Here is a 27,502-nt window from a genome sequence, read left to right on the forward strand (position 1 = left end):
AGCAGTGTAACATCAGTCGGCTATAAGCGGGAGGTGGCTGCATTCAACACACTGTATTGACTCAGGGAAACACATCTTTAAAATGCAAGTTTATGATACATACACGTTTGGTTCTGCAAGATAATCGACACAAATGAACACCACTTTTAGGGTTTTTGACGTGTGAATGCAATGGGGCAGAAGCAAAAACGCTAGTTGGGCTATAAATGAACTACACCACGGTCACGTGATCGCGATCATACACAACGCGGACTGGTCGGCGTGATGACGTGTTGTAGTCTCATAATGTACAACTGAAGCTGGTTAGCTTAGCTTCAGTCATGCCATCGTGGAAGCTGTAGATACTGGACAGTAATAGTGTTATTGAAGTTCTGGTCAATTTCATCAACTAACATGAACTACTGATGATCCGTAAGCCCGCTTTGTGCTCGCAGACACAACCAGCACCGACAGCTTGTTTATGAGTGAATACTCCTGAATCTAAATGAGGGGGCAAATGTTGCACCTACAACCATCCCCAGTTATTCAGAGCTCTGAGTGGCCCATCATCTGCATGTATTATAAACAAATGCCAAAGCGGGACCTCCCTGACCCCCATTGACTTGATACCGCATCTGCTCTGCATTCATTACTCTGTAGCTGCCGATAATCTTCCGGAACCAGCCGCTGCCCTGACGTGTCACCTGAGGAGTGATCAGTTATGAGTTATGAGTTTTAAGGCTCGGCGAGCTGCAGAAATATGAAACCTTCAGATGAACGGTTTCATGTCAACGTGCACATCTGCATAGATTGTGAAGATTTGGGTCATCAAACTGACATTATTTTGTGGTCCCAACATTTAGAAATACAGAGACATGTTGAAGAAACTGTGGTTTTCCCAAAAGGTATTCTTATCTGTCTTCCTTTCTTTGTGTAGTTTGGGAGAACAGAGGTGATTGACAACACGCTAAACCCAGACTTTGTGCGGAAATTCATTTTGGACTACTTCTTTGAGGAGCGACAGAATCTGCGATTTGACTTGTAAGTAACGCCGAGACCTGTGTCTGTGTGTGTGTGTGTGTGTGTGTGTGTGTGTGTGTACGTCATTGTGGTATTAAAGAATCAAAATAGCATTTAAGGTGCAAGAGATGATCTTTGGTTGACTCAAATGTTGGAAGCCTCTTCTAGAAAACATCTCTTCATTACTTCCTAAAATAGGCTTCCATTAAACCTCAGTGAGGCTCCAGATGTCACCTGCAAAATGTGAAAATGATTAGATTCCATAACTATGCATGTGACACTTACTATTAATTGATGCCACCTAATAAAGGCTTATTATGAAACAATTACAGGAACAAGGGCTTCATTTGATACAGAAATGTACTGAAGAAGGAAGATAATTGAACACACTCATTATTTAGTGCTTTGATGTCGATTTAAAAGTTGTTTTCAAAGGTTATACACTGACAAATCGTCCTCATTCACTTTGGCAACTAACTCAGAGCGACTTATTACACGGGAGTTTCTCACAGCACATCACTGAGACAGCTTCATCTGTTAAGATGCATTGCTGCGCTCATTATATTGGTTGATGGCAAATTCAAAAGCAGTATTGGTATCCGTCCAATATCACTCTTACTGATATTTGGCAGACTGTGGAATTGGCATGCCTGCTGCTAAGTCCATTCTCCGAATTAGTAAAGTAATAAAGCACTCTGTTCCCTGAATTGCAAATTGTGCTGAGTTTCAAAGTATGAGCCTGCTCTGCATCTGTTCGTGGCATAAAGAATACACGTATATACACATCGGTATGGGCTTGTATCTGTGGAAGAAACCACCTTGTGAGCACTGTAGCACATAAAGGTATATTATAAATGCACCTGTTATAAGCTCTTCTCACGCTTCAATAGCGTTCCCATGCACAGAGGCATAAGATGCTCTCTGTAGGAGACAGTTGGTCGACAGTAAGCGTCATCAGGCCTTCTTTGCGGTGAAGGGATTCTCTTTCTCAATTTGCCCTCAGATCACATTTCTCATTGAATTACAGAGAGGATTTCAGTGGCTTTATTTTATTAGATGGAGACAAATCATGTTATAATCTATGATCCAGGAAGCCACGTCGGCAACCCAACTGGGATCTGAAAGTTAGACTCTGAAGACGAGTTTCTGTGGATGCATGTGTGTGTGTGTGTGTGTGTGTGTATGTGTATGTATCCCTAATTTGCTGTTGCTCTATTAGCATTGGTCCTGGTCTAATAGCATGCATGTTGTCTGCGTGTGTGTATCTGCGCCATTGTGAAAGCATCATGCCGGTTTCTGGGGGAAATAAAATAGTGGTGCGCACACAACTTTCTTGCTCTACACTTTGATGACCGACTCAGTAATCCACCTTGATTACCGCTCATGTGGCTGTGCTATTTTCATGCATCTTGCCACCTCTCTGGCCATCACACTGTTTAAATTACAGTGAAAACAAATGTGGGGGGGTAAAAGGAGGTCAATTGGCTGGATTTCCTGTGTCAGTGGATCACCGTATGGTGTCTCTTAGTGCCCGTAGAAGCCATGTTTTGCCCCGTGCCTGTGCTAGTGTGTCACAACACATCCTCGCATTGTCATCTCAAAAGAGACGTGTCAGCGGGCCACGTGGACAGACCCTCTCCAAGGCAAAAAGCGAAGCCGGCGGCGCGCCGCTCGTGCTTATGTGTGCGGTTTCGCCATGGTAACCATAGCAACCGGGGGGGGGGGGGGGCAGCAAGTGTGATATAGGAGCGGACAGATTTCCTTCAGGGAGAGAGGAGCTGTTAACCCATCATCATTATTCTCCGCTCTGCCTGCACCACTTACACGTACAGCGCCGTGTTACGACTCGGTATACATCAGCACACCGGTTATGCTGTTTAACTTTATGATTCCAGCTATGATTAAAAAAAAAAAGTTTTGAGCTGCTCGGATCCTCTGAATCACTTCCAGGTGCTGCTATTAAGAGCCCTGTTTGGATGCTGTCAACACTTTAATGTGTTTTATACCATCTATTAGGGGTGTAACGGTTCACAAAATCCACGGTTGGGTTGGGTACGATACAGTGGAGCCACGGTTCGGTACGTTTCGGTACAGTAGAAAACTATAAATGCCAGAGAAATGTACTTGATTTTAAAATATATTTATTCATTACAACTAACATCATGAAGTTATTCTTTGACTTTGAACAATGATGGAACTATACCTGAGTGACCCATCTTCTGGGGTGTCTTCTTAGCAACACATAAGCATAAAAAACAAAAACTGCTCCTTAATGTTATGTAGTATTGTTACTTACATCTTGCTTACATCTTGTATTGTTACTTACATCTTGCAAAAGAGATTTTTAATCCCAATGGGAGTACCTGGTTAAATAAAGGTTTAAATTTTTTTTTTTTTTTTTTTTAATTAAAAAAAAAATTCAAACGTATTCGGTTCGTCATGCGTACCGAACCGTGAGCCTCGTACCGAACGGTTCAATACGAATACGTGTATCGTTACACCCCTACCATTTATGTATTTTTATCATATCCCCTTTGTGTGTGTGTGTGTGTGTGTGTGCGTGCGTGCATGCTTATTTACGTGTCCTGTAACGACACACACACACAAGACGCACACACTTCCCTGGTGGTGCTGTGGCATTCTCATGCTCGGGGGATGTCAGGGCATCGTGACTTTCTATGCCTTCTCGTTTGTTTAGGTCGCTGCATAAATGTATGAATACATGTCGCTGTGCCCGCGGTCTCTTGAGTGGTTCTCTGAATGGATGTGGGCATCTGAGGAGCAAAACGGCGCCCTGGCTTTTTGTGCGCCCGTTTGAGTGCGTTGGTGTCCCGCACACGCGTGCTCCTAGCTCTCGCTGACATGTCCAACACACTTAGTACACACATGCCGCAAAACAATGATGAATGAGTACGTTTCGATCCTCCTCGGATCTTCGTCACATCAAAATGTTTGAAGAGTGGAAACCACGCCCATATTTTATACACCATGTACACCGATAGGCGAACAAGCTCTATGATGGCAGGAGCGGTTCATCCCAAAAAAATCAGCCATACTTTTAAATATCACACATATTATATTTATAAACATGTGAGGATGTCGTATAAGAAACTACATCCTCCAGGTTAGCCTTGCACCTATACGCGATCTGCGTATTGTTGAATTTTCTTCTAGCAACATGCTAACACTATCATAATTTTGCTGTGTTTGTGTACACAGCCGCACAAGGCTGGCAGCTTTGGGCTCTTGTTTCTTCACAAGGAGCAGAGCCATGAATGAGTTAACATGGGATTTATTTATATTGTTGTTATTCATTTCCGCCCTCTCAGCTTTATACAATTACAGTGAAACAGGGTGTCTTGATTTGACACGTTTACATAGAAAGTAGGGTGTTTGTCCGAGTCAGTAGGGACACATGTGTTGACAGTGAATCATTTCAGAGTGTGGATGACCGTCTGTGTGGTTTGTCCAGTTGAACACGCTGACGGCTGAAAAAGCCACATATGCTGATGATAAGACATAATGTGATTGTGTTTGAATACTCAGTCATGCTTTGGATTTAGATTCATCTAGAATCCTAATTACCCCATGCAAAACACACACACACACACACACACATCCCTGTACTTCTGTCTTTGTGAGGACACTCATTGACATAATGCCTTCCCTAGCTCCTGACCCTGACCTCACTCACTGAGTGAACGGCTTGTCTGATTGCTTCCCATTCTGTGGAGCGTAGCCTCTGCACTGGAGGCGCCATGTCCGGACGCATCATCGCGAGACACCTGCAGGTGGAGTGGAGGAATAAAATGCAGGAATAATATTCCAACATGTGTCAACAAATAGCGCGATAGCCCACCGGGAGACACGCTAATACGCCGAGACAGAAACACTGACAGACACTTGTTTACTCACTGGCACAATATTTCTCTCCGTTGCCTCGCTCACATGTATGTATCACTGCCAATTAGTGCATTTAGCGTCACTTTAATGGAGGATGCCTTGGAGCCTGTGATGCTGGGAAAGTGAAATACCCAGAGGCTCCGGCGGGATCGTCGGTGACAAGCTGCTTGGCCCCATTACTGATGTACTCAGCCTGTAATCCCTGTCGCTTTCGCAGCTGAGCTCCTGTCACCATCCATCTCTTCTAATGCACTCACTCTCCTCTCTCTTTTCCCTTTTTCCACAGGTACGATGTTGACTCCAAGAGCGCCAACCTGTCCAAACACGTGAGTGCTCAAAGATTCTTTGTTTCTTCTGCATGCGGTGTGACATATTTTTTCGTCACTCCCCACTTTTGCTGATTTTAATTCGGTGTGAGTGAGTGTTTTGTGTGAGCCTGATTGCTGTCCTTGTCCTTACCTCCCATTAGCCTCATTTCAGCCACATAACAGCAATCTGGCCCTTACAATGAGTGTGTTTATCCTCAACTGTAATAATAATAGCACATTCCCTGAGCGGCCCGGCGGTTCATCTCGAAATGATATAAACACCGATGTCCACCCTGCTGGATAGCAGTGATTAGCATAGTGGTAATTAGGAACAACAATGTGATAACTTTAGTCAGTAATGGCTGTGTCCTGCCTACTGCACCATGGGGATTGTAGTTCAGACAGTCAGCGGTCGGGCCGTTGAAGGATTTCCTCGGTAATGTAGAGCTGGCGGGAGCGTCATACTTCATACTCGGTCCTCTCATCTAACTCCCGGCAACAAATCAAATCGGGGTATTTTCCAAAAAGTCCAACTTTTCCTTTATCTTTTATTGCTCCTTTGTCGTACAACAACAGGGGAAGTGACTGTTTAAATGATGAACTTCGATCCATTCACTGGACTGTTTGTGTATCCCGACGGTCCGTACTCATCTAATCTTGTGTGCACATCTGTTTTCATGAAACCGGCTTTCCAGCGGTATCTGAGACATGTTTGGGCAGGTGATTGCCACAGACTCTCGCTGTCTGATAAAAGGAAATCGTTGCAACAATACAAATGACGGGAGGCAATAAAGTATCACACAACAGCATTAACAGCTGTCTTTTCTGCTCATAATCTCCGACCGTTATCTGGACATTTACATTTATAGCTTCTCTGTCCGTAATAGCCGGTGTGCTATCAGGCTTTACTTCCTCCCTGTAATCAGCAGCTTTGTGTCTGTGGAAAACTCCTGAAATGAGTTACACACTCTTGACTTTTGTGTCCCAGTGTCCCCTCTGAGCAGATGGGGACTGACGGTCTGAGGTGTCCCGCTCCAGCCCTCAACACTCTTACCAGTGTTTGCTCTTCAGTGTCCGACCCCACCGGTCTGCCTGCGTATCATGCGACATATACTTGAGGCTTTAAAGATGAGGATATATTTCAGCATGTTTCAATCCACATATTAAAAGCCTACAGTCATATTAAAGACTGATACGTAGAAGACATTCCTTCCAAGTTGTGCAAGTTATTTTTTTAATAGTTTACAGAATGTAACGTGATAGAACAGCACTCAGACACGAATGCTAATGCTACAATGCTAATGTCCGTCTGTCCAAGGGGGGATAAACAACCGCTACTTTAGACTTCCTTAAAGGAACAGTGTGTCGTATTTAGGAGGATCTATTGGCATAAATGTAACATAATATTTCTAAATATTTGTCTTTAGTGTATGTTCACCTACAAAATAAGAATGGTTGTGTTTTTATTACCTTAGAATGTGGCGTTCATATCGGCATACAGAGCGCGTCGTCTCCATTGAGCCGGTCGCCATGTTTCTACAGTAGCCCTGAAGGGACAAACCACACACTGACCCTAGTTAGTGCCCTCTGCGTTTTTTACATTTCTTGCGTCAGCCACTGTAGTCGCGCTACACGCTTTGGCACACGGAGAAGTTTGAGTCGGTTGCAACCCCACCGGTAGAAGACACTGCACCTTTAAGTAATATATCAGCTGAGTAAGTGCAACACATGATATCTTTCTGCACATTCTGTTTCAAAGGGAATCTTACAGTATTTAACGTCATGTAGGTTTCAGTGCAGAATCAAAGTAGTGGTGTTTCATGTTAACATTAAAAACCATCACGTCTCTGAGCTCCTAACCAGCACAACGGTTGAAATCGTGGGGCGTATAGATGTAGTTAATCTACCCTCAGCATAGAAATGTGGCATTTACATGCAGTATCAAGGAAAGGGAAAGAAAATATAGTTATTTAGCGGTTTAAATCATTATGCCGTTGATAATATAATGGAGCTGCAAGGCTGTGTCCTGGTCACTGATTGGTGTCTACCTCCAACAATAGCTCATTTGGAGCTTACGTCAGAATTTCGTTGTTGTTTTTTTTTTTGGTTGTGGTTTTAAAATAGCTCTATGAAAGCCATCAAATGCACTGCTGGCATTTATTTGTCAGTAACTGTGTGAAATAAATTGAATTCTACAGTGAGAAACACTCTCAAAGCAGATTTAGTCCCTCTTAGTTTCCCCTCCGGATTTTCTCTCTCCTCATCTGTGGCTTTGTTGTCTTTCTGGATGCAATCCATCCCTCTTGTGCTTTCTCCGTCTCTGTTTCTTGTCTCTCCTTCTCGCCGTGGCAGTCTGTCACCTTTTCCCTTTTATTTCATTGCCGTACCCTTGTTCTCTCACTTTCTCTCTATCTTGATCTCTCCATTCCCCCCCTCCCCTCCTACCTTTGCCTCACTTTCTTGCGATCAATAATCTCATACAAGAAGAGACAGGCGTGTTGGCTCGGAGGCAGCGTACCATGCAGGTCTCAGGAAGGGGGTGGGGGAAGGGGGGGGGGGGGGGGGGGGGGCGAGAGAGCCAATCCATTAGATGGTGTTTTAAACGTGGGAGCTGTAGGCTTAAGGAGAACACCTGGGAACCGGGTGAGAACGGAAAAAAAACACACGCACACAGTCCTGTTCATGAGATCTCACTCATTTACTGTATATCTCTGTATGCAGATAGACAGGCTGACTCTTGGGTTGCCAGGTTTCGTAGATGTGTTTATCCTCCAGCAGGAAACTTTTGTATTTAATCTCTTTAATTAATTAGCAAGACCCTCAAATGGACCGCTTACCTTCTGAAAAAACCTGCAGGGTTCTCAGAGAAGTTTTTTCCAATATTGTAGTGTTGATTTTGAAAATCTCGGCATGAAACTTCTCCAGCTCGTGGATGAGAAGCACTGAGCTCCCAGCATCGCCTCCATAGCATCCATAGCCAATGTTCTATCCTCCTCCTCCTCCTCCGCCACAGATCTCCGTCTTATCAAACTGTTGATTTTCCCAGAACATTACTGAATGGAGCTGCACCCACACACAGCTATCTTTCTTTCTTATTAAATCTTTTTTTAGCCCACGCTGTTGTATATTTAGCCATTAGTTGCTCACAGCCAAATCTCCGATGGACCTCATGCTGGCAACAGCCACGGTTGCTAGGCGATTTGGGACTTTACTGCACAGCCTCTATGTCATAAACAGTGGAAAATATCATGAAAAATATCATTTTCCATTGTTATTTCAGCACTAGTGGCCAACACAAATTTGTTTATGGCAAATGAGAGTCATGTGGGTTCAATGGGGTAGACGGGTCGACACGGAGCAGGCTAGATGGATGGCTGTACAGCCAGAATAAACCAAATTTCTAATCAACGGAGCAAAGATAATCCGTTGCGTTAGTGCCGCTCGGAGCGGCTCCAGTCAGATATTAGAGACGGCGTCCAATAAGACGAACGGTCTCAACAGCGTGCCCCCTGGTGAAACCGGGATCGAGGTGGCAGGTTCTCTGTAAAAGCTTCGATACAATTAGAGGGAGCGACCTGCCGTACTGTCACAGAAGTTGTGTTCCGTACTTTTATTTTGAAGGCTGCCATCGTTTTGCGCTGACAGACTAACACTTTATGAATCCCACATGGTCATGCGTACACATTTAGTCTGCAGCTGTCTCCAGGACCGATGAACACACATTTTGTTTGCGTATACTCTTCTCTCCATCTCACTGCCTTTGCGTCTCTGCCAGCTGTGAAGTTTCATTATGGGATGGCGACTTAATCGACCAGGAAAGTGGTAAGGGAGCAGAGTAGGGCTCAATCTACCCGGCAGAATTATCCGTCAATAGGGAACATGGAGATGAGATCAGGGGCCTTTTTATGTCCATTTTTTTGTTTTTGTTTTATGAATTTAATTTTATGTGTGTTTTAAAAGCCTCCCTCTCTCTCTTTCTCTAACTCCGCAGGACTTCCTGGGCCAGGCCTACTGCACCCTCGGAGAGGTGGTCGGATCATTGGGCAGTCGCTCGGAAAAAGCTCTCGGGTGAGTCGTAGGTGTGCCCACAGCTGGGAGTGTGCTCCAATGTTGATCGATGGTCACAGCAACTTAGTAAAGAGTGGCACATTGCAGCTCATTATTACAGAAACATTATGAAGAGGATTAAACACAAAACTCATCCTTTTTAAGTGAGGACACACTACATTCTCCAAGAAGTTTGTACATTTTCTGTCTGGAAGACCCTCTGCTGCTCGGTAATTAGAGAGGCTGAAGCAGTATCAATGTTCCCTCACATGTTTTTCCGGGGGTACTAAACTGAGGAACAGTGCACACCTACAGTTTTTCTTTTTTTTAAATGAACATATACAATTACATGTACACAAAAACACTCCCACACACACTCGAGGGTATTCTTACACATACAAACACATCCATCGTGTATACAGGCTTGTTAGGCAGCCTGTCCTCTGCAGCAATGCTAAAGATTACAATATCTGTTTCCTTGATGTTAGCCTGTTTATACTTTAACATAACGTTGTTGTTGTTGTTCTACCAGTTGTCAGAAAAAGTGAGAGCATATCACTGCAAAACAGACTTTGACAGAGTCTGAATCTGAAAGTGCTTTGGTTAGAAATAATTGAGCACAAATAGTTTTGTTTGGATTTTGTCAAAATAAGACTGGATTTACTCTCAATAATATCGCACAGCAAGATCAATGCAGAGAGAGACCTGTAGTTGTTAATATGTAACTGTTAAATATGAGTTATCCGTCCTTTCTTCAGCCACAGGGACTAAAACATTCATATAAGGACAAATCATTGCTGCGCTTCGTCTTCAATTTGTCATTGCTCCGCTTGTTTGAGAATCACTGCTTTAGATAAATGACAAGATGCATGAAACCGCACTCGCATCAACACAAATCTTTTTGTTTCTTCTTGTGCGAACTTACAAAGTAATGTGACATTCAGGATTTTAAAGGTTCTAGTCAGACGTGAATATATGCCAAGCAGCATTTAAAACATGGTTTTTGCATAAAGATGAGGTAGACCTACGCCGAGTGATGAGATTTGTGTCAGGGCAGCATTTTGAACTGAACAGTATATCCAAGCCTATCCAATACCAGACCTTTATTTATTCCACACCGATGCGCTCCAGCTGTCCCAGCAGTCAGAGATGCCCCTCTGTGCTTCTTAAAGTAAGTGATCCACAAAGCAGCATAAACAAACAGCCGGCTAGCCGCTTCGAGACAGGCATCCACTCCGACAGGGAGCGAGTTTTCAGTTTGAAAGAATTGCTCTGCCTCTATTTTAGTGACGGAGGCACTTCAGAGGTGCACCACATCTCTGAAGTGCTGCTGTTTGGCCCAAAAACGGTTCCACATGAGGCCAGCCTCCACAGACATGTTACAAAACACTGCCTTAGTGGAAAGCTGGGAGGCAGGGTACAAATAAGACAATACTTACTTTAGTGTTAGCCTGCACAGTGCAGCTGGATTAGAATATCGACATTATTTACAGATATTTAACATTCAAATACTTTGGATCAAGATCAGCTTCATTAGGATACTTCATGATCAACATTTATCCATGATGCTGCACTGTTGGCCTCCTCTGCTTCACATATTTTCTCTCTCTGTCAGAGAGAATCTGACAGAGAGAGCTGTAAAGGTGGGGGGGGGATAACAGCCAAGCTGGCATCCCATCACTGAACACTGTCAACAACCTGGCACCATGTGTGTGTTTGTGTCTTTCTTTTCAGTGCGTGTTTGTGTGTGTTCCACTATTCCTTTTTTTGTTTTCGGAGCAACACTGTCATCTGCTTGAGCAGCAATCGCCATGGTGATTGCAGAGGTAGGTTTCCCACTCAAAAGGAATGACGGCGGGAGATGATGGAGTGACCTGTGCGCGTGTGTGTGTGTGCCTTCGCGCACGTGCTTTCACATGCATCATGGATGCCTCTAAAGTGCAAAACAATGTTGTTTGCCCTGAAGCTCTACTCAAGTAACCCCTCCCTCCACTCCCACTTCATCATCCACACACACACACACACATATATTTCATAATTACACCGTACAGTTTTTTTTAAGACCATCAATAAAGTGTAACATGTATTGCTCATATGGAATACTATAATACTTTAGGCTGCCATTTTTATGGCTGCAAAAATGCTAAATTCTATAGAATACATATAATCATATTATTATAAATATTGGGAGGAAAGGATGTGTGAATAGTTGCATTAAAAAAATAAAGCATAAAAAAAGGAAAGTCCAAATACATTCACTCTTCATTTTTTACACCATATTACTGCAAAATATATGCAGCTAAAAGAAATCAAGACGTGAAGAAGTGAAAAGCTTTTAATAGATTCATATATTCCTTAATGCCCCTGACGACCTGTGCAGGGTGAACCCCGCCTCCCACCCAATGACCCGCAGCCCTGCACAGCATCGACAGCTACCGATAATGGAGAGGCGGATGGATATATTCCACAAGGCTCACATGGAAAATGTATCGACTCTGTTTCCGAAGACGTCACGAGTGATTTGGTGCAGAAATAGAAACCCTGTCAACATGTATTAAAAACAAAGGTAACGCAGGCCACAGCTGTTGCTAGCGTTGTCTTGCTGAGGTTGTGTCTGTAGGTATGCATGCATGTTTGTGTGTGTGTGTGTGTCTTTGTATGTGTGTGTTGCACTTTGTCAGACACACACCTGCAAGCTTGACACGACAGGAGGGATCTTTAACAATTGTAATGAGTGCTAATTACAGCTAATTACATTGTTCAATCAAACTCCAGTGTGTGTGTGTGTGAGAGAGCGGGAGAGAAGGAGACTGAGAGCAACAGAATGCAAAACAATGTCGAGTAGTTTCCTGGCCAACCCGCACTAGTGTGTGTGTGTGTGTGCGTGTGCATTACATGCCTCCCTCTTTTCTTTTCATTTGACCACAACCCTCCTGCAATGAATTCAGTGCAATCATCAAGAATCCATAAAGTTAAGTTTTCACTGTCGCAAGTCCATTAAACTTGTGAATTCTTTTGGCCTCGATCATTGTGTCGTTAAAATCTGATATCGTGACGGCTCTGCTTGTGATACGTATGGCTATAAAAGAAAAGACCTGAGTTAAAGCTGTTTGACATGAAAGTAAACTTTTGAGTTGTGCTGATAGACTGTATATAATAACTGAGTGTGCAAAGTCACCTGTTGGTTTGTGGACTGCTGTCTTAAAGCTTCGAATTCTGCATTTTGGCTGTCGCCATCTTGGTTTTTGGCTGTCGCCATCTTGGTTTTTGGCTGTCGCCATCTTGGTTTTTTTTGCAACCAGAAGTGACATGAGAGGGTCACTCTCTTAAAAGCTTGAAAGCTTGAAAGCGTTACAGACGCGGGGGGGGTCGCCGCCTGGTTGTGCTGCACGTTGAAATCCTTGAGGGCTCTTCTTAACTTCAGCAACACATGACGTGTTACCCTGACTCATCATTTACTTAGATTCGCACGAGACCACTCGATTCGACTTGTGTCCATTTTGAGGGGCTCTTGAATATCCAGGTGGCAGTTTGAGAGTTCAGCTCTCTTTCTTTCTCTATTCTCTTTCCCATTTTTATTTTTTTTTCTTCCCTGCCTCTTTTGTTCCCACAAACAAGTTCCCTCGGTGTTCACAGGGTCAGGGAGAAACCCTGGTGAACTATGAGAGAGCCAAGTGGGCTCCAAGAACTCTGACACACAAAAAAGGCTGATAGCTGTGAATACAAGCCTGATTGTATGTATTTGTAAAGGAAGGACAAAGAAAGTCTCTATCTGCCTCTGGTGTACCGCGTGACATGGATTTGATGTCAATCTTCCTTTTGTGTGAGAGAATTGTGGCTATGAGTTTCCTTTTAGGGGAGAAAGTGTGATTGTGTCGGGGCATGGCCGAGAATAGATGGATCCTCGTGCTCTTATAATTACAATTGATATCTCATTCAGCAGGTATTCTCCCTTCATTGGGAGTGTAATGAAAATGACGTGTGTAAGAAGTGTGTGTGTGTGTGTGTGTGTGCACGCGCATATGCATGAGCCCCTGTTTGTGCATGTGTGTTAAGCTGCAGCCCAGAAGTGGCCCAGACTTAATTACCCGTCTCTCGCCAGACACTGATTGCAAATCCATGTGTCTTGATTAGAGGATTCACAGTGTTTCCTCACACACACACACACACACACACACACACACGCACGCATGCACACACACACGCACGCACGCGTGTGGGGGGGAGAGATATTCCTTTAGCCCTTCTCGACTTTGGAGTGCTTTTCTGTATCATGAATAAACTAAAATGAGGAAAGCATTTACCTCATAGCGAGTACGAACTTTTCAGATCTTGAGCATTTTGTTTTTATTCAAAACGCACGTTAAATTCATTCACTTCACTTTAAATGCCAAACAGAGAAATATGAGCGTTAAAGACCCACTTTTCTGTCTTGTTGTCACATCGTAGAGGGATAAATAGCAGCACAACAACATGCCTCCATTATTCATGCGTCGTCGTCATTTTTCTTTTCCAAGGTGGGAATATTTGTTTAGAAAGCAGTTTCGTGTTCCATGAATTGTGTTTGGCTTCGAGCCGGTCCTTCTTGTATTTGCCCCACGTCTGTATGCGCGATGTCAGGCAAAACTGTGAGATACATTATTCATCCAGTCACTATGTAATCCTGTCAGCTGCCACCCACGCATCATTTCAAGGCAGATCTCTCAGACAGAATAATGACCGCCTCTCTGTAAAGTCGAGGAGCGAGAGCGAGCATTTGAGGAAATAACGAGCAGAGGAATCCCATTCCATGTTCCACGGCGGGGGCCCCTGCTCGGCAGAGTTGTCATGGCGACGTGGATTCTGGGCGCTTGTCTGGGGTGTGAGTGTGTGTGTGTGTGTGCGTCTTTAACTCTTTCTCCATGCATGTTGCTGTGAGATGATTGAGACTGAGAGGGTGCAAAACCAATAGAAAAGAGACGGCGAGAGATTTACTCGTTACTGTTTACTTCTAAAAAGTTGCATTTGACTCGTAAGACAATGAGATGCCTGCTATATCATTTCTGTACATTATCGTTCCTCCTTTTCATACTTCCAGTGTAAGCGATGGGAGACCAAAAACACAGTCATCGCTTTGTGCAAAATTCCAAAGTGTATCTGAAGTTACAATTACAAGACAATTAGCTCCAAGATTCGCCATTCATATGTCGTCCTAATGTCTGTCAGCGGGTCCGACTCCCCACGACACCCGGAGAAACAATTCACACTTCTGCAGCCGAAGCTCCGGTGGGAGGCAGCATCGAACTGGCACTAAGTGGGGCCGACTGTCTTACCCTGTTGCAATAAAATGAGAGGCTTTCTAAAGGGAATCTGGCAGCTGCAGATCTTTACGACACCAAGCGTGAGTGTCCACAGGGGCCGACTGAAAACCAGCGGAGCGAAGGATTTATGCCAGGGTGCGTCTCTCAGACTGGATTGCAAGACCTCTCAAGTCTCATGTCAAGTCACATTACGTTGCCCTGCTCTCCCTCCCACACGGAGGTGTTGTGATCGGATTGGAAACATCGCTATCCCTGTAGCATGTGAGGAAGCGTTGGAACGTAGCTGCACAGGAAAACAAGCGTTTGAACAATTTCAAGTCGTTTTTTTTTTTAACCATATAAATTTCATAACCCATCAACTTAATCATCTATAACTATCAACCCCGACCGTCGGGGACATGTGGTATGTGTTCGGTGCTCAGCGGCGATGCGAGGTTGTCCGGCTCCGCTGACGGGGAGAGGGAATCCCGAGATACACTGCATGGAAGATACTCTACGCCAGAGCAACTATTCGTCCCAAGGGGCCACATGAGAAACAGGGACTGTTGTGGAGGGCCGGACCAATAGACTGAACTCAATCCTGCTCGATATTATTCCACATCTTTATGAAAAGCAGTACATTGTATGATTTTGGTAAGACTAAATAATATGATCAGTGGTGGAATATAGCAACGTATATTTGCTTAAGTACTGTACTTATGTACACATTCAAGGTACTTCCACTCCACTACATCTCAGAGGGAAATATTGTACTTTTAACTCCACTACATTTGTCTGGCAGCTTTAGTTACTAGTTACTTTCAACATGATCATATTTCAAACCCTTCCTAACTACCCAAACTGAACAACAGAGTATAAAGGAGTTAAAATGAGCTCCACTTTAAACATCCAAACAAATATACATATGTAACAGTACAACACTGACAGGGATCATGTGTCTGCAAAACTAGTCCTTTTACACGGAGAGGAGGTAAAAAAAAGTTTCCATAACGGACTAACAGTTACAGTTTCAGACGATGGAATCATTCAGCGCAGTGTGTTTGTAAGGGAGGAGGAGGTGTTGCCAATGATGTCACTGACTTCACCTTTAAGACCATGGTGTTTACTCAGAGAAACGCACATTACACATGGACATGCATCACCTATCCCAAACGGTCCACTCACACAGTGAAGCACACTCCCAGACGGTCAACTTGGGCCACTCAGAGCCCCCCCCCCCCCCCCCCCCATGCAAACAGTGTCCCGTTTGTATCTTGAATGTTTTTGAGGCGGTGTGAAGTAGTAAAACGTTCCATGAGGTGTGTTCCTGGCCAGAGTCTAAACAGAGGTGTGCTCTCTTCCAGTAAGTCTCACCTCATAACGTGCTCTCACATTTAAAGCTGAGTTCTCTGCAGTCGATCTTCTGAAGTCATCCCTAGCAACCCTTACACTCATTTAATAGATTTTTTGTTTTTGTACTTTCACTAAATCATAAAAATAACAAAAGGACATGTTTTGTGGAAACCGGTACAAATCTCCCCCCCCCCCCCCCAAGCATGCAGTCAATCGCAATCATTGAAAAAAATGTCACGACACTGATGAGACTGGTGTTGTGGGGAAAGAATCGCTTTTTTTTTTTTCATCCTGCGGTCAACACGCCGCAGCGGCAGTGCTGAGCATCGCCGAGTAGACAAACAAAGCAAAGGGACGTGGTCAGTGTGGGACACGGTGCAGGTCACCACCCATCCGCATGAAACTCGCCCCGTCGCCATCGAACACGACTCCATGCCGTGTCGCTGACTCCTCTTTTCTTACGCCGTTTTGGGTCGTTTCCACAAAGTCAACCGACCTCCACCTCGAGCTGGCCTCGAACACGTGCAGACGTAGGAGGGCGGTTAACACGTAGAGTCAACAACGTGGCCGCGCCAAAATTCGCGAACCGTGTGATTGTGACGTCTTAACCCTTTTGCCGTGTTGTGTGTTGTGTGCAGAGGGATTCAAGGGAAGAAATGCGGGACCATCATCGTGAAAGCCGAGGAGCTGAACAACTGCAGGGTGAGGACGAACGTGCACTTGTTTTCCAGTGTCCGGCCTGTTGCTCTATCTTTTCTGTTTCTATTTGTGCTCTGTCTTTGCAGTTGTTTTGCACAATAGATCTAGAGGCCCTGAGAATACTTTGACACTGAATATCTGGTGCCATGCTTTGTTGGTGGTGTATTTTGTAAGTCGTTCTAAGTTGCACACGAGACATAGAAATATAGAAAATGGCATCTAAAGCAGGAAGTATGGAGCCCCAATTCCTACACAATAAAAGCAAAAAGTTTATCAGACGAGTCACAAATATAACTGAAGACATCAATGACTACTACTGTTTACTGTTTTACCAGTGTACAAATTTATATTGCTTTCTTTTTCCTTGGATCCTTTATTTCTTTGCCTGCAAACGGTTGATACAATAAATTAAAACTTCATGGATGTTTTTTACTAGCTTTACGTATATTCATCTTTCATCACTCGTCTCCTATTTGTCGGCCTCAGCACACATTGAATCATTTCTGGGGTGCCATCGTGTAGCTAAAATACGTTCTTTTATGTTGACGATAAAGGATTTTTAACTGTTTTCGTAACTATTTTGCTCCGGCATTCAACGTTTGCATGCAGTGAAATCAGCTGGAGAAGAGCGGGAGATAAACCTTTCCACCAACAGCTGTCTAAATAAACCAGAAATCCTTCTATCTCCAAAAAGATGTTGCGACCACCGGCCGTAAACGTGCATCGATCGACAATGTATTTATATTCAGGTTTCTTCTGCCTCTACGCGTTAGGAATCAGTGATGATGCAGTTCTGCGGGAACAAATTGGACAAAAAGGATTTCTTCGGCAAGTCCGACCCCTTCCTGGTCTTCCACAGGAGCAATGAGGATGGCACGTGAGTTCCCCTCCTCCTCCTCCTCCCCCCCTTCCTCATTCACTCTGCCTCCATCTTTCCTTCTCCCCCTTTCATGTTGGGTTTAATCCTTCCCTGAATCCAAAGGAAATGGGTTTCATTGATTTGCCCAGGATTAAAAGCCGTGCCTCCTGTTTGAGCATGTGTGGGAATTACATGTGGAAGTGAATGTGTGTGACGTCCGCACGAATGTGAGTGTGTGTGTGTGGTGAAACAGGAGGCGTTGAACTGCAGTGCTGTGGTATGTTCACATAGTGTGTGTGTGTGTGTGTGTGTGTGTGTGTGTGTGTGTGTGTGTGTGTGTGTGTGTGTGTGTGTGTGTGTGTGTGGTTGTTCGATCCAGCTCTGTGGGCTCGCTTCCATCCTGCAGTGTGTGACAAGCCAGATAAGACCTTTTGCTCTGAGGGCGCAAGATACCAAGTCCACCTGCTAGCCAAGGGACTAATGCAATTACATCTTTGCAGTGTGTGTTTAAGTGTGTATTTGTGTGCATGTGTGTGTCCTGGAAGCGGTCCAGCTTCCACAGCCCTCCATTTGTGCTCTCTGAGTTTGTGGAAAGTTAGTTATTTAACTCCATTACCTTTTCTGTTTCCCCGTCTCTCCCCACAAATCTCATGTTTCTCCCTTTTGTCCTCTCTCTGCCTCTCCTCGTCTCTCTGCAGGTTTACCATCTGCCACAAGACGGAGGTGGTGAAGAACACATTAAACCCAGTATGGCAGGCCTTTAAGATCCCCGTTCGGGCTCTTTGCAACGGTGACTACGACAGGTGAGTCCTTTTTTTTCTTTCTTCTTTTATATGGAATGGATGGTCTGCTTACACATCGCGTAGCACTGCGACGGCGTATTATCCCACAGCATATTAAGGCCATTGTAGGAAAAAGCAAAATGATAATTCACAAAAATCACAAATTTGAGAGATTATAAAGTCATACGTTGACTTCAAGATTTATTTTGGTATACCACGACAACAAATTACATCCTGCCCCCAACACCCACTCACACACACACACACACACACACTCACACTATCTATGTGTGTCTATGATCGTAATTGCTCTTCCGAGTATGAACGAGGTGATTGTGTGGCTGTTCTGCTGCTCATTAGAAAGCAGCAACAACAGGAGATGAAACTGCATGAAAATGAACCAATTGGAAGAAAGAAAAAAATGGGTGTATGTGTATTTGACCAAAAGAAAGACTTTATAATTCCACTCTATGAAACATCTTGTAAATGTGATGAAGATATAAGGTGTAGATATAGATAAGATATATAGAAGATCTGCTTAACTGTAGCTCAGAGTGGATCATCTGCATGCGAGAGACCATTTTCCATTGTGCTGATCCAGGGACTGCTGGGATGCAGGCGCTTCAGTGGAACTTGCTGTTATTGATATGGTGATGGACAGGGGGTCTCACTGCTCTCAGGGATGCTGTGTTATGAATTCCCATTCGAAATATCGAACCTATTTTAAAAACTATGGCAGTAAATTCTGCTGCTTCTCTGTCATTTTTCTTCTTTGGTGACATTCAGCTCAGTGATTCCTCGCATGTTTCCTGGAAGGTGCTACGCAATTTGATGATTATTATTGGTAAAATAGCTGAGCCAAAAGTGAATGGTTAATAACTGAATGTTGAATAATATGAATATGAAGAAGGTCTCTATGTCAGGATCCAGGATCCCTGTCTGACCCGTTGTGTGTTTCCCCTGATCTCCTCTCCTCATGTGTCCTGTCATTCCCCTGTTTGTTATTGTGTGCCATGTGCTCTGTGTTGTCCTCTGCCTCGAGACACCTCCCATGGCCACACCCTTGATTGTGCACAGCTGAGGACACTCCAGCCGATCTCCTCCTGTGGCCTGACACACCAGACTCAGGGCCCACTAATGATTCCCCTGTCTCTATATAAACTCTGGTCCTGCAGTCTGGGGTTGTCAGGTCGTACCGTCTTTCACCTGCTTCAACCCCGTGGCATCCTCTGCCCTCCTTGTGGTCTACGGGTTACACTCCGCCGCTCTGCCCGCCTTGTGTTCCACGGGTTACACTCCGCCGCTCTGCCCTTGTGTTACACGGACTACACACGCCGTCAACCTACCAGCCCTCCGGTGTCGAGCCACGGGCCTCACACCGTCGATCTGCCACTCGGGTGTCGGACCACGGGCTCCACACCTTCCTGTCTTAGTCAGGCTAAATAAAACCTGTTTCCATTGACTTCTGTCTCCTGTGGTCTTGCGTTTGGGTCCTACCTGTGAACTCCCGTGACACTCTAGGTTACATTAGCAAGTCATTGGAATTAACTAATTTAAAATGCACCAACTGAACCCTGTCTCTGTGTTCCCTTTTAATTATAACCTTTGGAAATAATAAGATTCTGCAAAAAATATGGACCTGATTTTAAAATTTAAAAAAAGATATAGCATTGTCACGTTTATATTGCCTAACGAATTTCACATTTGGCTTCTGTTTAACTTGAAACTGCGTTTCCAGCTTTTGAAATTATTTTGCGTTGCTCGAAGCCCCAGTGTGACAACAAACTAATAGCAGGAATAAAAAATGCACGTCTCCCTTGCGTCAGTCATGTGTTCGCAGTCCGTCGTCTGTCGACGGCAGCTCTGTGGCTAACAAGCGAAACGGGCTTTAGCTCAGCTAGCAGACAGCAGCATTGATCTAAAGTTTGGTCCAATAAGCTTATTAGAGGAGTCTTATCAACTCAGGAAACTCAGTGGACTGCACATACACACACACACACACATTGAATCTGTCTCTCCTCAGTCTGGGAGAAAAGATAAAGAGGAGCTCAAGCTGGCAAACAATAGAGAACTGTGTCTTTCTGCTCCTCGGTCTTCTGATGGACCTGTTTGTTCTCTCACACACACACACACATGCAGTAAGACTACAAGTCCAACAAGTGAAATCATTGTCAATTTCCTGTCACCTCATCAAAGCTCAGTGAGGGGATGTCTCCTGCTGAGATGTGGAATAACACTGACTTAATGACACCCCGCCCCTTAAACACACAGCATCTACACCCACATCATTAATCGTTACGTCAACCAGGAGACACATTCATCCCCGGGAGCGCACATCACCATCAGCCAGCCCATTCTTGCCTCCTCTCCCTTTTTAATGTGCATGTGGCTCTTCAAGCAGCTCTAAGACCCATTAATGGTGCTTTTTCCTCCTCTTCTTATAATGAAAGATGACGAGGCTGCGAAGGTGCACTTTTTCGCCTCAGGTTTTTTGAATCAGGTGCCGTTTTGTTTCAGAAGGCTGGCCAAGCGCTAAAGCAATCTCAGTAAGTGCAGAAAGGACGTCATACAAGACTCATGAAATACTAGTCTGCTCAGAAAACTGTGATGCGTAATTCGCCCGGTCTCTGCGGTTGAAAGCGACAAACCTAATCGACTGAGCTTGTGAGCGCTACACGTTTTTTGTCTCTCTTGGGTGTCTTTTCATTTAGTTCTCTCTGTTTTGAATCGTTATCACACCCGGGGGCCCTTCACCTTGCTCTCTCCCTCCTTCCCTCTCGTGCCTCTTTGCTCTCTCTCTCTGTTTTTAATTCAGTCTCATCTCTTTTATCCTTTTCCCTCAGCCCTCTTGCTCTCTACCGATCGCTCTCCTGCTTTTGTCGGGCAGAAATGACCCTCCTGTTGAAGATGCTGGTAGATGAAGTGATAGCGCAGCATATCTGCCTCTTGCAGGCTATCCTGTTTTTTTTGTTTGTTTTTATTCCGTGTAAGCTATACTGGGATGCAGAGATAGATGTATTTTGGAGATGAGGACAGCCCCGTTACCAGAGGCAAATACAGTGACAGGCAGACAGTGTGTTGTAATAAAGATAAGCTGCGGAATGGATCAGCCTCTCTTAATGCCTCCATGACAACGACAAAAGCAAACTAGCATCTGTGTTTATTTAGATATGAAGAAGATAGCGCTTTAGCACCTTGAATATGAGTTGTGACAGCCCCCGGGGTGGCAAGGGGGTTTCACGACAACACGGACCAATAAACACAACCAGTCGGTAGATAAATGGTGCAAGTGAGGTTTTTACTGAATATAGAGAGTGGATAGAGGTAGGATAGACACTCAACAATACACTGTCCGCTTTCCAGAGGGATGGTCGGTGTTCACTTCCACGGTTCGGTGCACAACGGGTATTCCTCATACGGTCCAGGGCGCGGGCAGGAGCAGGGTAGTCGTACAGGCAGGGGTCGGGAGCCGGGCGGGTAGTCAGACGTTCCAGGGTGATCAAGGGGTAAGGCAGTTGTCTCCAATGGGTTTGCTTTTTCTCCGTCTCCTTCCACTCCTACTCTCTCCTAGTTTCCTGTGTCCGGGGCCCTTTTATAGTCCCCTCCTCCTCCTCTGATAGGGTGTGGTCGCTCCCTCGTCTCTCCTCCTCAGGTGTTGCTTGTTGGGCTGATGGTGGTTTGGCGCTCTTTTCCACTCCCTGACATGGGGGCTCCGCCTCCATGTCAGGCAATATCGTCCCTCTACCACTTCTCCTCTGAGGTTGCCCCTCCGGCTGCCACATACCCCCCCCCTTAAATCCGACCTGGGGGGAGGACTGCTCCAGGAACCTAGGGCGTCCCGTCTTGACAGGGCGTCCGCGTTTCCATGAGCGGCCCCGGATCTGTGGACAACAGAGAAAGCATACGGTTGAAGGGATAAAAACCAGCGGGTGACCCGGGCGTTATTGTCTTTTGAACGGGACATCCATACCAGGGGGGCGTGGTCCGTGACCAGGGTAAAGTGTCGTCCCAGCAGATAATATCTCAACTCCCCCAGAGCCCATTTGATGGCCAAACATTCCTTCTCGACCGTGGCGTATCTCGTTTCTCTCGGTAATAATTTTCTGCTTACGTATGTGATCGGGTGCTCCTCTCCATCCCTCAGCTGGGACAGGACGGCACCCACCCCGGTCTCGGAGGCATCCGTCTGTACCACCAACGGTTGCGTAAAGTCCGGGGTCACCAGCACTGGTTCAGAACAGAGTACTTCCTTCAGCTTCTCGAAGGCGTCCTCGGTCTCTGCCGTCCATACGATCCGATCTGGCAGCCGGTTTTTTGTTAGGTCCGTCAGGGGTGCTGCAAGAGCAGAGAACTGGGGAACAAACCGTCGATAGTAGCTAGCTAGCCCAATGAATGCTCGTACCTGTTTCTTTGTGCGGGGGCGGGGCCATTCCCGGATCGCCTCGACTTTCCCTACCTGGGGCTTGACGCAGCCGCGGCCGATGGTGTACCCCAGGTAGTCAGCTTCCCGGAGGCCGAGGCGACATTTCTTGGGGTTGGCTGTCAGCCCCGCCCCTCGCAGAGCTTTCAGGACGGCTTCCAGTCTTTGGAGGTGAGCCCCCCATTCCTCCCCGTGCACGACGATGTCGTCCAGATAGGCTGCCGCGTATTCTCGATGGGGACGTAGTACCTGGTCCATCAGTCTCTGGTACGTGGGGGGGGCTCCGTGGAGACCGAACGGCAGCCTCTTATAGTGGTACAGTCCCATGGGAGTAGTGAAGGCCGTTTTTTCCCTGTCTTCGGGGGCTACTGCCACTTGCCAGTAGCCTTTAGTCAAGTCGAGGGTGGTTATGTATCTGGCCCTCCCGATGCGCTCTATCATCTCGTCCACCCGGGGCATCGGGTAGGCATCGAATTTTGAGATGGCGTTGAGCTGCCTAAAGTCATTGCAGAACCTGACTGAGCCATCGGGTTTCGGAACCAACACTATAGGGCTGCACCACTCGCTCGTCGAGGGTTCGATGATGTCGGCCTCCAGCATACTCTGTACCTCCCTCTCTATCGCCCCCCGGCGGGCTTCGGGGATGCGGTACGGCCTTAGCTTCACCTTCTTCCCGGGCTCGGTGATTATCCGGTGTTGCACCAGTGTGGTGTATCCGGGGTCCGGGGAGAACACGTCCCGGAACCGATCCACCATTTCCCGGACGTCCTGCTTCTGCCGGGGGGTCAACTCTTCTCCCACGGGTACCTCGACTGGCTCCGTTTTTCCTGGGAGGGTAGAGAGAGAGAAACAGAGCATGGCATCCCTACGCACCCATTTCTTGAGCAGGTTCACATGATAAACCTTCGTCGGGTGCCTCCGACCTGGTTGCCGGACTCGGTAGTTTACCGGCCCCAATTTCTCCATCACTTCATACGGCCCCCTCCATCGGGCTAGAAACTTACATTCCGCCGTGGGTACCAGGACCAACACCCGATCCCCTGGGTTAAACACTCGGGGTTGGGTTCCCCGGTTGTACACGCGGGCTTGGGCCGCCTGTGCCTCGGCCATGTGTTCTCGGACGATGGGCCAGAGGGATGCCATCCTCACCCTCATCTCCTCGACGTGGTCCACCATGGTGCGGTAGGGGGAGGGTTGGTGTTCCCAGGCTTCTTTGGCCAGGTCGAGTAGCCCCCGGGGTCGTCGACCGTACAGGAGCTCGAAGGGCGAGAATCCGGTAGATGCCTGGGGCACCTCTCTGATGGAGAACATCAGGAAGGGTAGCAGTTGGTCCCAATTCTTCCCGTCCTGGTCCATGGTTTTTTTCAACATTTTTTTCAGTGTCTGGTTGAATCGTTCTACTAGTCCGTCCGTTTGGGGGTGATACACCGACGTCCTCAGTTGGGTCACCTTCAGCATGCCACACAGATCCTTCATGATCCTAGACATGAACGGGGTTCCTTGGTCGGTGAGAATCTCCTCCGGTATTCCGACCCTGGAAAACAACATCACCAGCTCCCTTGCAATGCCCTTGGTGGCCATAGAGCGTAGGGGAATGGCTTCGGGATACCGGGTGGCGTAATCCACTATCACCAGGATGTACCTGTGTCCCCGGTTGGTCTTGGGTAGTGGCCCCACTAGGTCCATCCCGATCCTGCTGAAGGGGACGGTGATGATCGGCAGGGGCACCAGCGGGTTTCTGTGATGGGGTTGTGGGGCCACTTGTTGACATTCGGGGCAGCTCCGGCAGTAATCCTCCACGGCCTTTTTTATTCCGGGCCAGTGGAACCTGGCCCTCACCCTTTCCAGGGTTTTCTCCACTCCTAGATGGGCACCTAGGATATGGGAGTGGGCTAACTGGAGGACAGAGGGTATGAAAGGACGGGGTACCAGTAACAACCTGAGGGGGGCCCCGTCCCTTATTACTACCTGGTAGAGGAGCCCGTTATAAATGGAGAAATGTGTGGGAGGGAGGTCTCTTACCCCGTCCAGTGGTCGTCCGTCTACGGCGGCCACCTGCCGAAGGGCGTGGGCTAGGTTGGGGTCCTCCAACTGGGCCGTCCCAAACCTCCCTGTGAGGGGCCCGGGTAAGATGGGCTCCTCCGGGTCCTGGGGAAACAGCCCGGCCAGCTCCTCTTCTTCGAGGGAGGGGGTATCTGCCTCCTCGGGGATGGGCGGCGCCTCTCCTTCGGGCTCACTGGGGCTGGAGGGTCCGTCGTTCTCGACGGCTGTGGCATATACGTCCTCGGGGTTGGGTTGGGTGGCCTCCACCAACGCCCGGGCCACGGCACTGGCGACTCCTTCCGATAGGGGATCGGTGGAGATCTCCTCCCCCAGCCCACAGATGGCTTTCTTCTTGTACTTTCGGTGAGGGGTCGTACCTGGTTTCACCACCAGGCTGCGCCACAGCTCCTGGAACACGGGCAGGTCTCGGCCGACCAGCACCTCTACGGGGAGTCCTTCCACTACTCCTGCAGTGCCGACGTATCTACCCCTCGTCGTGTATATCTCGAGGGCGGTGGTGGGGTATTCGCGGGTCTCCCCATGGATGCACGTGACCGCTCGGGTGCCGGTTAGGAGCGGGTACTGAGCAAACGTAGGTCTCACCAAGGTAATAGCGCTCCCGGAGTCCACCATCGCGGAGGCGTCGCGGCCGTTTACTTTGACCGGGGTGAGGGGCATGTGGTCCTCGTGAGTGGCCCAGCATCCGGTAATCAGTCCGCATGGGCGACTCCCCTCACTGGCCGTGGGCATGGGTGCGTCCTGGCGGTGAGGACCTTCCCAGGCGATGTGCCCGATCTCGCCGCAGTGGTAGCACCTCCTCTCTTCCGGTCCAAACGCCGGCCGACGTCGGGGAAAGCCTGGGGGAAAGGAGGGAGACACATAGGTAGTTTCCTCCGTTCTCATCTTTTCTTTGCGGGTGGACCCCTCCACTTTCGGGTTTCTTCCCCCACGCACTAACGCTTGTGCTGCGTGGTAACCCTCCATGATCTCTACCAGTTCCTCGAGGTTGCGGGGGTTTCTCTGGCCGGCCAATTTTTTTGCCTCATACGGGAGGGATCTAAGGAATTTGTCCATGACGACACGATCGGTGGGCGACACCTCGGTTGGCTCTGCGTGCAGCCAGGCCGTCGTAATCCTCTTGATCTCATGCATCTGGGCTCGCGGAGAAAGGGAGGTGTCATATGTCCATTCATGAAATCGTTGTGCCTTTATTAACAGCGTGACCCCGCATCGCTGTAACGCTTCCGCTTTCAACACCCGGAAGTCAACTTTTCCAGCGCGCTCTAAGTCCTGATACGTTACTTGCGTTTCGTTGATCAAAAAGGGGCCTATCAACTCAGCCCAGTGCTCTTCTGGCCATTTTTCCCGGAGTGCCGTTGTCTGGAATATCTGAAAAAACACTTCAACATCGTCAGCTGCCGTCTGCTTGAGAAGGAAGCGCGCTGGGTTGGCTTTCTCCACGGTACGTTGCTCCTGTTGTGTCTGTAACATGCCCTTGATTTCGCTTTGCATCGCCTCCGCGCGTTCGGTTTGTACCTCCATATACTTCTCCATGTGTACTTGCTGTTGGTATTGTTGTTGCTGCTGTGCTTGGAGGATTTGCATTTGTACTTGCATGGCTTGTTCGTGGCGTTTTTGGGTTTCCTGGTTGCTAGCGATTAGCCCCGCTAGCAGCTCTTGAAATGGCACCGGGGTGGCCATGCTTACTGGGTCGGTCGGTCTATCGGTCAGTGTTGCCAGAACCGGACTGTGCCCACATTCTCCACCAAATTGTGACAGCCCCCGGGGTGGCAAGGGGGTTTCACGACAACACGGACCAATAAACACAACCAGTCGGTAGATAAATGGTGCAAGTGAGGTTTTTACTGAATATAGAGAGTGGATAGAGGTAGGATAGACACTCAACAATACACTGTCCGCTTTCCAGAGGGATGGTCGGTGTTCACTTCCACGGTTCGGTGCACAACGGGTATTCCTCATACGGTCCAGGGCGCGGGCAGGAGCAGGGTAGTCGTACAGGCAGGGGTCGGGAGCCGGGCGGGTAGTCAGACGTTCCAGGGTGATCAAGGGGTAAGGCAGTTGTCTCCAATGGGTTTGCTTTTTCTCCGTCTCCTTCCACTCCTACTCTCTCCTAGTTTCCTGTGTCCGGGGCCCTTTTATAGTCCCCTCCTCCTCCTCTGATAGGGTGTGGTCGCTCCCTCGTCTCTCCTCCTCAGGTGTTGCTTGTTGGGCTGATGGTGGTTTGGCGCTCTTTTCCACTCCCTGACATGGGGGCTCCGCCTCCATGTCAGGCAATATCGTCCCTCTACCACTTCTCCTCTGAGGTTGCCCCTCCGGCTGCCACAGAGTACAGTGTGTTGCAACTAAGCATTGCCATGCCTCAAGAAATATTGAGACAAATGCATTTCAGTGGAAACATTAATAGTCATAATTCAGAAAAAGAAAAAAAAGTGTATTTAATCTGATCCTCATCTTGTGCTCCTACCAACAGAACGATCAAGGTCGAGGTGTACGACTGGGACAGAGATGGCAGGTAATTACTGTCTTTTATTTGCCTGCTTATATTGTTTTTTGGTGTCATTAAACTACCATTAAAACCCTTTGAGTTACAGCCTGTAAACACATACCGTGATACTTCTCGGGACAGATGATGACTTCGTTCCGGTTCAACGCCTCTGCTGTTTGTTACTTTACTGCAGAAGTATGAGCGGAGCCTTCGGTTGGCTGAATATTTAGCTGATTTCGAGAATGTGGATGCGGATGTGGCACTGCGTCAAAAAACACAAGCACCTCATTGATTTGCATAAAGC

General features: G+C 47.1%; 1 protein-coding gene across 1 annotated transcript in view; it reads left to right on the forward strand.

Moving 5' to 3' along the window:
• The window catches only part of LOC306795997 (copine-8), a gene marked incomplete at its 3' end in the record, with an annotated part of 70,661 nt that overhangs the window by 19,749 nt on the left and 23,410 nt on the right, over window positions 1–27,502 (forward strand). Inside the window, exons 4-10 of the mRNA XM_079294757.1 lie at window positions 917–1,020; window positions 5,189–5,228; window positions 9,202–9,278; window positions 16,528–16,591; window positions 17,362–17,465; window positions 18,146–18,250; window positions 27,184–27,225. Of these exons, the coding sequence (XP_079150883.1) occupies window positions 917–1,020; window positions 5,189–5,228; window positions 9,202–9,278; window positions 16,528–16,591; window positions 17,362–17,465; window positions 18,146–18,250; window positions 27,184–27,225 (536 nt within the window). The remainder of the gene's footprint in view (window positions 1–916; window positions 1,021–5,188; window positions 5,229–9,201; window positions 9,279–16,527; window positions 16,592–17,361; window positions 17,466–18,145; window positions 18,251–27,183; window positions 27,226–27,502) is intronic.

Source organism: Melanostigma gelatinosum (assembly GCF_949748355.1).
Source record: "Melanostigma gelatinosum genome assembly, chromosome: 22".
NCBI classification, from domain to species: Eukaryota; Metazoa; Chordata; class Actinopteri; order Perciformes; family Zoarcidae; genus Melanostigma; species Melanostigma gelatinosum.